The sequence below is a fragment of the Topomyia yanbarensis genome, chromosome 3 (assembly GCF_030247195.1).
Source record: "Topomyia yanbarensis strain Yona2022 chromosome 3, ASM3024719v1, whole genome shotgun sequence".
Classification (NCBI taxonomy): Eukaryota; Metazoa; Arthropoda; class Insecta; order Diptera; family Culicidae; genus Topomyia; species Topomyia yanbarensis.
Genome location: NC_080672.1, coordinates 400679829 through 400697694, shown reverse-complemented (window position 1 = coordinate 400697694; position 17866 = coordinate 400679829). Strand labels below are relative to the sequence as shown.

General features: G+C 42.0%; 1 protein-coding gene across 2 annotated transcripts; it reads left to right on the top strand.

Annotated features, from left to right (window-relative positions):
- Positions 1-1942: 1942 nt before the first annotated feature.
- On the top strand, positions 1943-17393 carry LOC131694222 (klaroid protein-like). Of its 2 annotated transcripts, XM_058982740.1 has the most exons (7): positions 1943-2095; positions 3859-4066; positions 4276-5168; positions 5225-5422; positions 14349-15953; positions 16344-16456; positions 16674-17393. In XM_058982740.1, exons 2-7 carry the CDS (start codon positions 3906-3908, stop codon positions 16890-16892), a joined length of 3189 nt encoding a protein of 1062 aa, XP_058838723.1. In that variant the 5' UTR covers positions 1943-2095; positions 3859-3905; the 3' UTR covers positions 16893-17393. The 2 variants fall into 2 exon arrangements, with proteins under 2 accessions (XP_058838723.1, XP_058838724.1); XM_058982741.1 differs by lacking the exon at positions 16344-16456 and having other exon boundaries at positions 16674-16856.
- Positions 17394-17866: the final 473 nt, after the last annotated feature.

Below are 17866 nucleotides of genomic sequence, written 5' to 3'. Positions count from 1 at the left end.
AATGTTTGCCTTGTAAATAATCATGCAATATTGAATATAAATAAGTATTATGGCTGCTATTTTGAATAACAACCCGATGTTCATTAACAATCAGGCTTTCCATAATGTTCGGGGTTTTCAATTGTTACATTATTCACAAGTTTCCATTTTTCCTATATCGCTGCAGTAATCGGCTGTATGTCCCACATTTTCGAGCTTTTATAAATCGTTTATTATTGAAATAATCACACATTATTTTATATGTTTCACTTTATGCTCCAAATGTGAAAACTTTAGGAATGGTTGAATTTATTTACGCATTGCTACAATGATGCAACATATAATCCGACTTCAAGCGATTATTTTTATTGTTATAAACTATCAGTTTGTACGACGCATTACCTACACAATACAATGTGATAAAGGAAACTGTTGGAACTCACGTATATTGATCAGTTTGAGGAATTCTGACGAGTTGCAGCATACATAACATGAATTCATCTGCATGGTTATGCGATTCTGTGATATTAATCGCAATAAGTTCATGTAATATCATTATATGCGAAAAAATATATACATGACCCATACAGATATACGATAATGATTTTAAACAGTCCTTTGCACGATGTAATCCATGCAACCTTATGCGATTTCTAGTTGTTTGGGAAACCCACATTTTGAATTTTTTACAGGAAATGGAAAAAATAACTTCCGCATTTCCAAATTAACATTGTTTTTATTATAAAAATACATTATTTTATTAGTTACCCATGTTACCTAGAAAAAATAAGATCATTACATGTACTACTTTTTAATTCACGAGCATTTTCGTAATTCGGGGGCCTAACCCAGGGGGTACCTAGTACTGGTGTTACCTCCATGGCCAACTTTGACTACAAAAAATCTAAAAAAATATTTTCAAAATAGCGGTGAGCTATCGCCGTAACATTGTAAGACGAGGATTTTTGATCATGTTAAACTACTGGTTTTTGGAACAGGGTAAACATATATGTATATTACAGAGACCACCAGAGCAATATTAATCTCTGGCAAAAAAGTACTATGTTATATACAATTCTTCATTATAGGATACACGGAAGATAATGGAAACGGTAATTAAAATGAGTATGGTAGTTTAATAGTTGAATTATAATGATGGAATATATCAATAGTATTCCCTTTATATGTATAACTTTGAAAATGGTTCCGAAGCTTTCTGGAATGATATTTATTTATACGGGGATAAGTCCCTGTCTATTCGGGTATACTTCGAAATGATGATTTTAGCAACCCGCAATCTAGCATAAACATCAAACCGTTGAATGTCGACAGTCTCTCTCGCATTCATACTCTCGCAGCATAAACCCGACAACATGAAAGAATGACAGTGATGCCGAAAGTACAGATTTATTTTCAATGGTTTAGATTTTTAAAGTAATTTTGATCGAGTTTTTGGTACAGATTTTGTAAACTACGGATCACAGAATTTTGTTATGAAGTACAGACTGGTTCTTCTAATTTTGCATAACAGCAGCGTAGAAACCGGTAAAAAATTGTCCATATAGAAAAATAAAACAGATTGACATATTGATGTTCAACTTCCGATACAGATTCAATTGTGGCAACACTGTAGATGACGTCATCCGTTTGTCGACTTCGCTTCAGAGAAAGAGAGAGCGCAGAGATGCCAGATTTGCAGACAAGTCTGCAAATTCGCAGACTTTTAATTTAAGATGCAGATTTTTTCGATGACGCAGATATTTGCAGATTTTCTAGCTTGGTTGCAGATATTTGCAGATTTTTAAGTTTTGTTGCAGATATTTGCAGATTTTTGAATATTTTGGTTTGGTTACACTAGCTTTCCTGACATTTTTTGTTCTTCCCAGACTTTTAAAATTATTATTGCAGACATTTGAAAAAAGTACCTGGCATCTCTGAGAGAGCGTCCCCAACTCGACGGCGTTGTTCGTCGATTCTCATCATTTGCAGTGCTCGCGTTCGGAACCGTAGGTTGTATTCTTCTGCGTCTTCCGTGAAAATTCCCGTGAAAAGCGGCGGAAAACCGCCGGAACTGTAGTTAATAGTGCCCCACCAGTGAACCGAGTGCTAGTGGAAGGTAATTGTGATATTCTACCCGGCAGAAATGCTTGTTTTGTGCGTTAAAATTGACCTCGAATGTTGCTGCTTCCCAGCGACTGCCTGCGCCCCACACAGTATATAGGATGACGAAGCTTGGGGAAGAAAAAGAAGTAACTGAACTGTTTTGTCTGTACCAGGCAGAGCCGCATTTCGAGGGGGACGGACGGGCTACTGATGGGAAAGGGTTTTAAATCGGAACACATTCGAAAGGTGGCTGGCTTTCTATCGAAGTTGGATTGTGATTTATCTGTAGATAGAAAATAGGACCGGTCAAGCTTCGCTTCAATCGGCAACCGCTCACTTCTATTACCAAGCCATTGATTGTTTTGCTTTCGGGTCCCCTCGAGCATCAAATTTCCGATTCTCGTACGCTGGTGTATTGACATGTTTGAACTTCCCGCGAGTTACCAACGACGGTGATTTATTTTTAAACTACGTATGGTGCGTTTGCTATCTTAAAAGCGTAACTCTTGGATTATTAAATACAAAAATGGGAGGGTAAGTAGCTGTGCTTGGGATTATGCTATTTCGTGTGTTATTGGAATTTTCCATTCAAGTCTTGTTTTCGAGTGGATATTTTATATGTTTATTGTAGACAATCATCCCAACATATCCCTCCGTATTCACCTTTCAAGTCGCTACGTTACATTTTATCGCCTGAATGAATGATAGTGTTGTCTTATCTCAAGTAAATGCACAGCACTCTCAAGTTGTGTCGTTCTGAAATATAAAAATGTTCTGAAATTTACTTAGCTGTATGCGTTTATTGACCTGTTATCGCATCTTTAAAAGTTCGTTAGAAATTATGTATCATCGCTAGCGGAGGAAGGTGTCGATGACGTATTCTTGCCGTTTTTTCTGCAATAAAAATAAAGGCCAAACGATCGCTCCACGGAGCCATCAAGCACACACTTGAGCAAAAAATTTGCATATTTTGTAGAACGTTCGGTCGGTGAACGCATGCGGAATATTCTCATGCTCTTCACTGCTGTCGCTGCCAAAGTAAACTTTGTGGGAGAGATTATCGATCAATTAATAAAACAAGATTCGCGAGGTTTGCGGGGGGCTGGTTCAGCAAACGCATGTGATCTTGATCGCCATTGAGCTGTGGTTAGTGCTATCATTTACTTGCTAGGGTGTAGGGTACGAACTCAGCAAATTATTTCAACTCAGGATAAAACATTTCGGATGTCATAAACTCGTTTGTAAACAGAATCACGTAACAATGTAAACATGGTTTCTCGCATCCACACGCTTCACGTCTTATTCGTGTGTTAGCTGACCGCGAAGGGCTTCGTCTCAAAATTTGAGGTAACGAGTTTATTTATGCTTCGCTTTATCATCTTCCACAAAATTACAGAAGCAAGGTGTTCACAGTCTATAGGTGACGCCAAGCCGAAAACTGGTTTCGTTAAATTTTGGTTCGCCTACTGCCACTGTTGTTTCACCTTAGATTGAGAATCACGTTGGGTAGAAGTGAGTTGATCTTAGATCTAATAAATGAGATCAGACTGTTGTTTGAACTACTTTGAATGTCAATTAGTAACTTTTTGCGCAACAGTTTCACACAACTTAATGAAACGAAATGTTTTTAAAATTCAGAGAAAATTTGTATTCATAATTGGATTGGTAAGACAATTGATAGGATTGAGATGAGCATAAGTCGAATATATTTGTAGCTGTTCCAACTTAGGCAATTAACAATTCTAGAAAGTGTTTTTTAACTATTTCCCTTCGCAGAACCCTACCACAAATGTGTTAGACGTGGTCAATTTATATTCATCAACATGGAATCACAGGCAAAGGAAACGAAAGAAATCCGCACCACTCGGTCACGGTCGAAAACGCCAGGGCTAGTTCTGCGGGAAAAGGCGGATAAAACCGTCAACGGCGATTCCGATTCCTCCAAGGCAGCTGACAAAAAATCGACCAAGGTCCACACCGTCACGTAAGTTTTCTGTAATATAAATAAATGATTTGTGTTTTGAATTCATCTCGTCAGTAACTAGCACCAATTGGGTGTCTAGTTGGACGTTGTATCCAAACTAGTACCCAAATTAGAACAAGTTTTTTTTTAAGTTAGGTCTTGTACGCTTAATGCACAAATTAGTTTGGAAATATTGCAAAACACGAACCCGAATCCACTTTCCATTACAGCATAATTGAGGAAGAACTTAACTCGTCGCAAAAATCCACTGCCACCGAAAGCGGCACCGGAGCACGTTCAACCCGGCAAGCGCGCACCGTCACATCGGACTACTCCTCCGATGATGTTTCTCCGGATAAGGCAGCCTTAAAACAATCGGCCAAATTAATCACCATCACTACGTCGAGTTCCACCACGACGACAGCCAGTTCCGCGTCCAAAAGCAATCAACCGTCAAAGTCTTCCCCCGACAAAAAGGAAGTCCGTCAGAACGAAATCAACCGGGTGCTGGAGAAGTCCCAGACGGCTATCCTACGGACCAGCACCCCGAAAGCATCGTCGAAAACGGCGAAAACCGTCACCCTCACCTCGGATGAGCTAAAACAACATGCTGCCTACAAAGAGTACAAAGAAGCCGGTGAGTATTGGAACAAGTTTCCAAAAACCGATTACACCTACTCGGAACTATCTCCGCACCGGCGAGAGATCCTTCCCGGGGTGGTTGCGATGCCCAACATGTCCCGTCCTGGTTTGAGCAAGCACGGCGAACGGATCAACGTTATGATTCAACGGAATCCCGCCCAGGAGACGTACATTCGCCAGCGCTATGCCTCGTCCAAGTACTCGAGTGGCGGAGTTTCCGGGGGTAGCTTTGCCCATGCTGATCCGTACGATTCCGGAGAAGAACAGCTGGATTTGTCGCATGTTTCCAAGTCCAACAGCTACCGGAATAGCTACTGGAAGTCGTCTGCTACGTCCCAGGTACAGATCGAGCACCAATCGATCGTACACCGGTTCTTCCTGGCGATTGTGAACTTTTTCTACAGCAGTGTCCACTCGGTATCCAGGGTGTTCAATCGATCCGAACACAATCTATACTACACCAGAATTGAGGATGAAAGAGGTGTGAATCGTCTATCTTATCAAATGATTAGTTATTTCATGAGTTCATTTTCGTAGGTTTCTTCGTCAAAACGTACTCGTTCTTCACGGCACTAACTACGAGTATTTTCAAAAAAGTCTACCTACTGATCTCATCGGTCCTATTTCTGGACACATGGCTGCTTCAAACAGCGGCAAGCGACGTGCAACAGGGACGTCGCAAGCGCAAGTTCCTGCTTCTGCTGTTGATCCTGCTACCGTTCCTGTTGTTTGGAGGTGAGTTTTTCCTACTACATCGTTTTAACCAACCCATTCGTAAATGTCGATTTTTTCTTATCCCCAAACACCCGAACAGGAATTTATCTCTACCTTGATCCCACTCCGCTTCGCTCTCTCCGCGAGAACCTAGCAAATCCTTTGTTGAACTATGACTTCAAACTAGATCTGCCCGATACCGATGCGGCCAAGTTGTATGCCCTCGAAAAGTGGGACAGTGTCACCCAGTTTACCGAGTATTATTTCGATAATTTGAAACTGTTCTCCGCGAATGCAATCGAAGAGATTCAGAAAATTTGGCAGGAGAATGTCAACAACCTGTTCTAATCTGTTCCATGTTTTTTACTCATTTCAAGCTTAGATTTAAATATATTGTTTCGAGTTGTGTTTTAAATAGCTTCCCTTGCCAGTAATTGTTCGATTTTGAGTCCTCCGATCCCCAAGTGCCATCTTGAAACATCCTCTTCCTTCCACGTCGTCCTGAAAAATATACCTACCTACCTAGCCTAGAGAGCATCAAAGCGTCAAGCGACGGTACTTATCACATACACCAGCAACGGAACAACGCAACTTTACTCTCTACTGAACATACATTGAACATGAACAATTATACATACACGATTATTATTTGCCATTCACCGAGAAGGATAGAGAAAACCATCACAGTTTCAAGATTAGGATTTAGGATTAAATTTGTCACCTAAAAAGTGAATTGTATTTGTTCAGCTTCCGTTTGTTTTACTTTCTCGAGTAAAACAATTGTCGATTAACTCATATCGCAAGTATGCAACTTGTCCAATCAGAGCAATAAATTAAAAGATAAAGTAAAATAATCGTTTGTGTTTTTATTCTGTCAGACGAATTCAGTTCGGAAGCAAGCAAGAATTGCCCAAAGGTAAGCATCCTAGTCGATAAGTTACTGCAATGTTGCTCTCTATCCTTCTCTGAGTGATGAGTGTGTATTGGCAAATTGGCGAGTTGCGCTGTTTTTAGTTGTGGTTTTTTGACTCACCGACCATTGAGAAGGATAGGCAGCAACGATTGTGAACATTGTTACGAAGAATGGATTTTAAAGGACACCTTTCTCGATAGTCAGCTTTGCACGAATAACGTCCCGGCTCACATTCGAGTCCTTAAACCAAGCATTCAGCGATAATTTCGAAATAATGGAATTTAATAACCGTCCCAATTACTACTGCATAAAGTTTGCCCACATCCGAGTATTCTCTTATACGAAAGGCCGGAAAAATTGTTAGAGCAAATTGGTCTTTCGTAAAAAATTGTCGCCTTCTGACGTGTCCAGAGAAAATGTTTTCTCATTGCCCGGGATATAGCTGTTTAAAGGGACCCAAGCTATGGCAATCTTGCAAAATTTTTCGGGTAAAAACCAAGACATTTCGGTATTTTTCCCAGCCGCGAAACGATGAAGTAATGGTCTATGAACAAAGTGGCGATGACCCAACGGATGTACACTGAATAGCAGCTATTGAGGTGAGGGAAGCTAAAATTGGTTTGGAGCGAAAAATCACTGACCATGAGACAATCGGCGTTATTTTTTGTGTCTAGTAAGTTGTATTTGTCAGTCCTCGGCGGTGAACTAACCCTACTCCGACTGAGAGTTCCTCGACGGAAGAATTTCTCCCGATCCCGATATCCGCTTTCTTGAGCCATTTAGCTCCCTGCTTTATCGAAATCTACTCGGACATTATCCGGCAATGAAACTACCCTACTCAGACCGAGATTTCCTCGGTGGCAGAATTTCTCTCGGTACCGATGTCTGTTTCGTGAGTCAATTAGCTCCCAGCCAATTGGAATCTCTGCTGTGAATTGCTCGGCGGTGAATTTATTCCGATACCGATGCTTGTTTTCGTGAGCCACTCAGCTGCCTGCTTTATCGCGATCTAGTCCCCGGTGGTGAATCTAGCCTATTCAACGGGCCAGCCAGTAGGTACCATGGTTTGTCATGCGATTCCGGGTGGAGCGTAGCTTCCGGTTCATTAGCGCACTCCCGACCCGCTGTTAACTGTTCGACGCGATCTACTCGAACTAGTCCCCGGCGGTAGATCTAGCCTACTCACGTGTTACCCGGTAGAGTGTCGAGGTCAATCCAGCGATTTCGGTGAAGCCTGGCGTCCGATTCGCTGGTGCCCCGATGGTCCGAACCAAGTGCTACGTCGCGTACTACTCAGCTGGTCCCCAGCGGCGTCGTTGTTTTGTTGGTCCTTTCGCCACTTCCTCTACAGCTCGGAGAGCATACTCGTCACTACTGTGTTAACCGCATCCCAGATATGCTTATCGTGGCACATCTCTTCGATGATATTATCGGCTGTCACGCCGGGCATACCCCTTCGAACCTATGGCATACGAAGACTACTTGTTCTGACGTCATAAATTCTGGGCAAAGAGGTGACGAAGCATGTCCAAACCAATGCCGTCACTTCCGGAAGCATCCGTGTCCGAACAAAAACTGCGTCAAGAGGAATGTCACATCTCCATGCTTCCTATGCACCCACAACGAAACATTTGGGATGAGTCGGTAGGTCCACCTAACTTTCTCCGCGATGTCCTGCTCTTGCTGCCACTTAGATAGCGAGCTTTCTCTGACTAGTCTCCTTGCATTTCGTGTATTCCGCGTCCTCTTCCAGAGAGATGCAGTTGGGGATCATCCCGACAATGACGCATACCGCCTCCGGCGATATCGTTCTGTACGCGTTCTCGACACGAACAGCCGTTGGGCGCAACTTGCCTGTCAACTTCGTTCGGTTCCGTTTTGAGTTCAGTGCAGCAGCCCAGGCCGGAACGCCATACCTCAGTAATGAGGATGAGACACCCACCAGGAGACAGTTGTCTTTGCAGCCTTCTCACGTACACAGTTGACATGTCTGTTGTAATTTAATCAATCGTCGACCTTCACACCCAGGTGCCTCAGCGCACGCATCGATGGAATTTAGTTTCCGCCAACACTATCTCCGTCTTGTGGTGAGCCAGCTGCAACTTGACATCAGCCATTCAGGTTTCCATAATGTCTATTGTCTTTGCTGTAAACATCTCTACTTCCTCGTGGGTCTCGCCGGTTATCGTCAGGACAACGTAATCTGCAAAGCTGACGATCTTGACTCCCCTGAGCAGTTATCCATTCACCTCTGCCTTATGTTCGTCTCGTAGACCAGTACACGGTTCTGAAAGTAACTGCATTCTGTGCAGCGCTACGGCGATAGCTACTCAGCTGTCGCTGTTGAACACACTCTTCACGTCGATCGTTACCTCGTGTCCTTTGTTTCGAAGCTTTCTCTGCGCTCGCGGTGACTGTGCGATTGACGTCCACCGTCGAGATCCCTTTCCGGAATCCGAACTGCCTCTACGATAGTCGGTTCTTACTTTCAGCATATTTTTTCAGCCTGTTGAGGCTGATCCTTTCCAGAAGCTTATAAAGAGTATCCAGCATGCATATAGCATGGTTGTAGCAGCAACACCAGCTTCTGGATCTTCCATCTGTCCGGAAGGTAGCCTTCGTCCAGGCATTTTTGTAGTACTATCTTAACCCTCAAAAAGGCACGCGGGTCTTCCAGGCCCGGCGGCTATCGATTTCTTAGTTACAAAGCGTTATGCATGCAGTAAGAGCTTGAACATGGAAATTCCCTTAACTGATGCTAAAATTCATCGAAAAAGTAAGATATTACGGAAATATCACATATGGTGTGCTTCATAGATTCGTATAAACTTTTTACAGGCACAAAAAGGCAAGGGGGCCTAGCAGGCTCGCTAGGTATTTCGACATCATCTGTGCATACTGGTGATGCAAATAATATTCCTGGCACGTATGTTTGCATCCAAAAATCATTTTTTTTTATGGATTCATTTCAGTTTTTACAAGTATTTCCTAAGCTTTGACGAACTTATCTTTGATCAAGTTAAAACACATTTACCATTTATTAGTATCATGTAATTTTTCTCACGTAAACGCTTTTCAATGCACCCAGAACTGTGCATGCATACTAGACCGGCAATTTTTTTTTAACTTTTTTGGGACACTGCTAAATCAAGTGATTAGCTCTACAAACCATATGTCACTTATGAGCTTTTTCCTATACATCTAATTCACTCACAAGAGTTTAGAAGTTTTTATAGTGTCATATATGGAAAATCGAAAACAAGAAATCAAAATTCAAAACAAATTCTCACAGTTACTCTGCATGCCTCAAAACTTCAGGTGGTGTAGCTTTTTCATGTGCGAGAACGAGAGGTAGCATTTAACATTATATTACAAAAACAAATTACCACAAAGTTGCAGCCTTCTGCAATGTTAATCCTTTTATCTTCAGTTGTGTACCTGAGGATTTTAGGCCAAACAAGATGGTATTGACATTTTTTACTGAATTTATGGTTTCCATATTCATATATGTTTGCATAGAAACTTAAAAGTTCTTGTGAGTAAACCAAAAGCATCCGAACAAGTTTGTATTTGGAATGAGGCCACAATTTTGAATTTTTTCCTGCCAGAAAATGAAGTGAATGAATGTTTTCCAAGGACAAAGTTCTCCATTTTTAGCCTGTGGTAAAACAAGATATTGCTCGACAAATTCGAAAAGTGGTAATTATTTATTTACATAATTTAGCTTTTGGCTTCACCCAATGCTTACTCTAGTTAATCCCAGGAGTGAGTATTTATCGGGGATTCGTATTTTTATGAGAATTTGACTTTATTAGTATCTAGTATAGCTAATAACTACAGGCGTGAGCTTTAATTTTGAATCCTTTAAAATATTCTGAAACAACCTATCAGTTCTTCATTTTTCGCTTATATGTTGTTTTTTCACAGTCTATTCTTCATTGTCAAATAAATTCAAATAGAGAAATCATTCAAACACTTGAAAAGTTTGTATTACTGCATAAAATAGATCTATATGCTTTGGATTTTTCATGCTTTTACTGTACGAGGGTATAAAATTTTATCGGGCCTTAGAGGCCTTTTAGTGTTAGGATTTTAGCTTGCCTTCACAAGGGTTCAAAATGTCCGAAAACGCCAGGATCGCGGTCGTCAGTGATACTTAGTATACCGTCTGGACCGGGAGCTTTTTTCGTTTTTAGCCCTTTTGCCACTATAATGAGCTCGTCGTTGGAGACTCGATTGTCACCAGCATTTCCAACGTCTGTATCAACATACGGTATGGGCAGCCATGTGGCCATAAAAATTTCCGCTTTGTCAGCGCACATTTCTGTTGGCGTCGTTGGACTCTTGATCTTGGCTATCACAACACTACAAACGCTGCCCCAGGGGTTAGCGTCTACTTCTCTGCACAACTCCTAGTAGCAGGTGGACTTGTTTAGGGGAGCACGTCGTTTGGCTTAAGTTCGTTTGGCATAAGTTCATTTGGCATAACAGCAGGTGACACATGAATTCGTTTGGCATAATGTTCATTTGTCATAATGGTCATTTGGCATAATGGTCGTTTGGCATAATTTGAAAAATATATTGAAATTTCTGTTATATTTAATGTTGACGCCTAATGTTGCTACGCCACATCGCTTTAAGTATGGTACTTAAACTAGTTGATAGCCCCTATGTTTGAGTAACCCGGGCAAACGAGTGGGTCGTAGGTTTGCTGGTGAGCGGTCGCCGCTTCTGACGGTGGGTCGATGAGCACCTCGCCCCCCTTGGTCTCGGTTATGCGATATTGCCAAGGGCTATTTGGTATATAGATTCGAAGAACTGCTCATGTTTGAAAGAAGGAAAAATCCCAAAGCCATTATGCTAAATGAACATTATGCCAAACGAACGTATGTGTCACCTACTGTTATGCCAAATGAACATTATGTCAAATGAACTTATGCCAAATGAACTTATGCCAAACGAACTTATGCCAAACGACGTGCTCCCCTTGTGTAGCACTATCTCGCGCGTAAAAGCGGCCCTGGCCGCGCCTAATATTACTTTACACTCTTCTCTGATTGCCTCAGATCTTGCTTTCTGAGCGCGTCTTCTGGCTTTTAGGCAGGCGACCCGGAGTATACTGAGCCTTTCGTTCCAGTAGTACGCTGGACGCCAGTAGTTCCTCGGCTCCATTTTTCTCGGCTTGGTTACATCACATGCCCTCGCTACTGTTTCCGGCAGCTCATCGGCACTCGGAATTGGAATGACGCTGTCAGCATGAAGTGCTTCCACAAAGAGATCCTTGTCGAAGTCCTTTATTTTCCACTTCCGCTCGTCACTCCTCGCTCTCGGCGTTACCATACAATTTTGACGACCAATGGTGTAGTGCAGTGGTCTTCAACCTTTTTCGTTCCATGTACCCCTTTACGAATATTGATCACCATAATGTACCCCTTTCTGAAAATTGCTCACCACGCACTGAAAAAAATATTGGTGAAAGTGAGAGTGTTGCGCTCTTAGCAAAAATCAACCAACACCTACTGTTAGGTTGAAAGTAAAACTTTTAAAATAATCAAGAATAAATTAATTAAAAATAATGTGTGTTACCCTGTCAGAAAGAAAAGATCTTCAATTGGATGTAAACCATAATTCTAGAAAAACATGTGAAAAGAGCCTAAGTGCAAATGAGAGTTTCTATTTGTTTACTTTCTCCTGCGTCAATAACTCGGCCGCTTTTATTTTTGCCCCTTAAGTCTTGTCATACTATGTTAGAAGAAATCTTAGTCTTTCGATGTGTACTGAAACAATGTTGTTTAAAACTTTACAACATTGTTGATAACGCCATAATAATCCAAAGAGAAAGTAAACACAGAAAACGTGTTCCTTAGCACTCTCATTAAGCATCTTAATTCTTGACATACTGAAACAATATGTAAAGACAAATATCCGACGGAAATGTTAGGATAACAATTTACCATTTAATAAATTGGGGTAAACCCTGTATTTATGCATAGGTGCATATAATCTAACTTAAATTAAGTAATATTTTTTGTGTTTCGGATTCTCCTCGTCAGTTAATAATCTTTCTCTTTCGCAGGGTAGCCACGGATACGTTTCACCAAATACAAATATTTGGTTTCACTTTGAACAATGGTTGACTCCGCAAGTGCCACTTTTTGTTGCGTGATAAGTTCTGCTGGTAACGATTTGTTTCGGTATCGGAGAACGTACGCCACCGCTCGCGTACGTTTCCTCGCTAGGGCCGAAGAATATATGCAGAGGTAGAATCATGACCACCTTGATCGAATATTCTGAAAAGTAGTAGCGAGAAATGCGTATCTGGTCCATGTGTGGAAACAAGGCCGTCAAACGTGTCTCTGTGTTCTCCTTCAGTTTTAACGGTAACTGCTGGTCCCATTCGGTTTCGGCTTTCCATGCCACCGGAACGTATCGCAGACGAAGAAGAAACACAATATTTAAGTCTAGCCAAACGAACTGATCACGACCTGCTACGTGGTGTTGGGTTAGCCGTCTCAATCGTCACTGTCGTGGGGAACGTGAAGACGTCTTCTTCAGGTCTCTTGTATATATCTAGCTTGCATTCCATGGGACAGTTTTTGTCCGGTTGGCGCATGTCTACGAAACTGACTCGCTCTCTCCGATCCGCTCGAGAGCCTTTTTGGAATCTGACAACCAGTTGTGCAGGTGGAACCCACCAAGGGCGTGGACGAGCCCAGCATATATCGCTATTTTCACCGCTTCCTCCACGTTGTCTGAACTGTCCAAATAATCTTCGACATAATGTTTCCAAGTTGTGGCATCAACAACCAGGAAATCTCAGGCAAGTTCTTCTCCATTCCCGTTCGTAACATGTTGCGCTGGACATGGTAAACACACAGTCCCAAAGTGCTATCCATCACATACACTGTCGGTTCCATACTTGGGGCATTCTGCTAAAGGGTCCGTTGAACACGTCTCTTTTCGTCGAATTTTAACTTGGAGGAATATCTCTTTTAAATCTGCGTAGAGAGCGATTCGTCCGTACCAATGCTCCTGCCAATCCCTGAGTCTTTCTAAATTCGTCGCTCCAAGCACTGCAACCGTCGATTTCCTTCGGATAACTATCAAGAAACTTCAAGAATTCATCTCTTCACATTAGTCTTATCTTGAACCGCTGTCCGACACGCTCCGTCGTTTTCTGTAGTTCGTATGTTTTACTTCTCCTACATCCTACAGCCTCACTAAAAAGAACTGTTTAACGAGATCTTGCAGTAATCTGGCACTTGCAGATCTGAAAGCTGCGGGCACTATTCAAATATGTGTCTTGTTTCCCGTACACAGTCCACCCGAGTCGCAATCTCGTCGAAATCAGTTGTACAGGCTGCCTTTCTCGTATTTTGTGTATGGCAGTCACTTGAGCATAGTCGCTAACGATAAGAATGCAAGGAAATGCATTCTCGTAGTCATTGATCTGAAGACCTTTATCACAGAGGCTCTCAGGCTAGATCAAGATTATCCCAAGGCATACATATTGGGCACACGTTACTCGATGCTTCGCCACATTGGCTTCAGCACAAATCTTTATCACAATACGCTGAGACTCGATCTCGATTCGTCTCACGTTAGCCGCCCTCTGCAGATACAGTGGGAGCCAATTTCCTCTAACACGCAATTCCATTACAATCTCTTCGTCGACCAATTGAATGATATTTCAACTCTTTATACAGATATTCAGCGGCCCATTTAAAATGGGTATCAATTCGTACAAGTGTGTTTCTAGTAGGATAATGCTAAATTTTCTGGGGATTGATAATTACTCTAAAAACCTTCATATAACCTGGCAGTCGCGCTAGTGCACTGAGTGCACGCTGCTCTGAAAACCTAGCGAAATCATCTTAGAGCAGCTGCGGCTGCTCGTTCAGTAAGCCATTAGCGCGACTTCCGGAGGGATAATCAAGCTCTACCCTGCTAGTAGATAATGTCCTACTCGTTCTATCCAAGCGTATCTTAAATTTCACGAACTTTTAAACATGTTCTTTCTTTCATCGCTCACAGCCTACCTCCTGGCGGATGAAGACCAAACGATCGTCCTGCCGGCATCGAAACGTGCCTCATTTGCCCTGTCCTCGCTATCCAACGTCCTACCATCAATGAGCGGTGAAGATTTTGACAGCTTCAAAGCCAATCTGTTCCAGAAGCTAGACTGGCGAGAGTCCAGTTTCTCCTGGCGATCGCTACTACGTTCCTTCAGCTTCAGCTTCTGGAGCTCTTCTGGATCGGGGCCACAGTACGAGAAACTGCGAAGTAATTTACAGAATACCCTGAGCAGGGAAGAGTATGACAGTCTTATGCAGCATATCGATGCGTACATAGAGGGACTGCTGACGGAAAAGTATTTACAAAAGGAGCAACAGGAAGCGCAGGCAAAGCAAAGACTAAATCCGGAAGTGACGCTACACATTGCCAATACGGTACAACAGAACCTGAGAGAGTACAACTACAAACTAAGTCAGGACGATGTGGACCGCGTTGCTGAGAAAGTGAGGATTGAGTTGCTCGCTAGTTACCCGAATGTGTTCAGTCGAGATACAGCAGAAGCAGATGACCGTACTAAACGAGAAGCGACAGTGGAAGTATCTAAGGAAACGCTAGTTGAGCTGCAAAGATTAATTAAACAGGAAATCAGCATTACGAATAATAATTTTGTAATCAGTGATCAACAGTTGGAGGAAGTTCTTCTGAAGACTTTATCCTCAAGCAGACTTGTGGAGTTGATAGATTCTAGAGTTCTATTACAGACGAAAGATTCTAAAAAACAACATGAAAGTCAAGCAGCTTTGATTGAGAATTTGAAAAATGAAATCACCGAAATCAAAACTCATTTCACGGAGAAACTGCTTGCTAGTAGCTTGATGGTGGAGGATAATTTGAAATCACTTAGGGAAAATCAGGACAGGATTGCCGATCAGGTTCACAGTTATCGGATCGAAAATGATGAAAAGTATGTTCGGTTGCTGGCTAGTATTGACGAGCGCTTAGCTGCTGCGCAGCAGGAGCAGTTCGCTGGATTGAATACTATTATCAAGAAGAATATTATTACTATTCTTGGGCTGAACGTGCAGGAAGATTTCACCGACGAGGATCTTAAAACCTGGATTAGCAATCTATTCGTAGCGAAGGACTATCTGGAGAGTCGTCTGAAAGAGTATCAAGAGGGGGTCAGCGCTTTGATTCAGCAGGAGATGGAAAGATCTGCTGTAACGTTGATGAAGGACATAAGTGAAAAGATACAGACGGAAGTACTTGCCTCGATCCAGTCGTTCAAGAATGAAGTAAACATTGATGCAAAAGCTGGCGGAATACCGTCCGAGAATTGTGGGGGTGGTGGCGGTATTACGGAAGACCACGTGCGAAGGATTGTCCGGGATGCTCTCCGTATCTACGATGCGGATAAAACGGGACTAGTAGACTACGCGCTTGAGTCCGCCGGTGGACAAATTCTGTCCACCAGGTGTACGGAAAGCTATCAGACGCACTCGGCGCAGATTTCGATATTTGGGATTCCACTGTGGTATCCGACCAACACACCGAGGACCGTCATTTCGCCCACCATGCAGCCTGGACAGTGTTGGGCCTTCTCCGGGTTTCCCGGGTATCTTGGTGAGTAGAGATGTGTCGATTTGCTTAGAGTAGAGTTTCATAGCGGATAGCGGCATTAGGGCAAGATATTACTGCAAACTCCTGTAAGCTGATAGAAAATTGAATTATTCGTCGATTCCGTTTAAAAGTAACTAGAAGTTTGTAAAACAGGTTAAGGTAAACAAGGTATCAAATAACACAATTGGAAATGCATACAGTATAAAAAAACGTAGTACAGATATGTAATAAATACGCCAAACCGTTCCATCGGAGTTTGCTTGATAGTTTTTCAAGTTTCTAGTCGTTGTACAATTTTCATCTATTCCATTACCATTCCTAATTACCTATTGGACCATAAATGCTAATACAAAATTGTGACGTAACGCTTATTTCTCTCTTGGTTACTTCCAGTCATCCAGCTGAATAGCGACGTTCTCGTGACTGGCTTCTCGCTGGAACATATCTCTAAACTGCTTGCACCAAATGGACAAATTGATTCCGCTCCGATGAATTTCTCCGTTTGGGTAGGTCTCACCGTGTTGTGCATGCAAATCGTAGACAGTAGACGTGTATTTTGCCTGCCGACCGTAGAAAACCCAGCTGTTATCTGTGTGCATGCCTCCACTATTCTTTCTTCAACGTTCATTACTAGTTTTTTTCGGCATCATTTAGCGACATTAGCTGCATGACAACAACCGGTTGTGTCACCGTTTAATAATTTTTCTATTTGATTTAATCTAGGGCCTCGCCAACGAAAACGATCCTCATCCGATCCTGTTGGGTAACTACGTGTACGAGGACAACGGAGCCGCGCTGCAATACTTCCCGGTTGACAACCCGAATCGGCGGGAGCTGCGAGGACGAGCATTTCGTATTGTCGAGTTGCGCATCGAGTCCAACCATGGCAATGAGAACTACACGTGTCTGTATCGGTTCCGGGTGCACGGCGAAAGGCTGTGAGTGGAAACGTACAGTTGATTTTAGGTGGGGTCTCGGGGGTCGCTGTAAATAACTGGGGAGGAAGAAGTTTTAATTTTTATTTATTTATATTTTTAGTGGATAAGTCGATTTAACCACCTTCTTTTTTGTTGGGCTTAAGTTGTTTTTTTATTAGTTTTAGGAAGTATGCAAGATGATGGTGCAATAACTACCACTTTGGAATAGTTACGTATGTTCCCGTTTGGGGGAACAAGTGAGCACTTAATCAGGAACCAAATGTTAGAAGTTTAAGTGTGTAAAATTAGAAGCTTTGTTTCATCTTATTATTCTAACTAATGTTCTTTGAAAACTTCTACTTTTGTAGATATTTTCAAAGAATTTTCATCTGTCACTCACTCTTTGCTTTCCTTTACTACTATTAAAACCTAAACCCTACGTTAGATTTTATCTAGTTTGCATGAATGGAATTTAATGCTTTGGTGTGATGTTGTTTATTGTTTAAAAAAGGCTAAACGAACGTAACTTGCGTTTATGTTGCAATTAGAACTAAAAAAGTTTTAAGATTCAACTGAGAAAGTCTCGTTTTTCCCTAACTTTTGCACAACCTCCACTGTATTCGAGTCGTTGTAAGACTACTAATAGATTTTCAGGAAAATTTTCTCGACGGTGTGCAGCAAGACTGCGTTTTTCGTTTTCAAAGATGGCAGTTTTTCGAGACTTCCTTAGTTGAACTTTATGGCAGAAATTTATCGATTCTAGTACACACTTTGGGATATACAGTTTAAAAAGAAATATGGAGTAAAGTTTGACATAGCGCAAAGTGACATCAGTAGCAGAGCAAGTGCAATGAGCCTATTGACAGTATGATTTCCTTCTAATCGAAACTGAAATACATGACTGGTTCATGCGAACAGTGTAATTTAGTCAAGGTTTATTTTGACGGACTATAAGACCACCTTGGCCAATTCATGCATCGTGTTTAAACTCAGTGTATT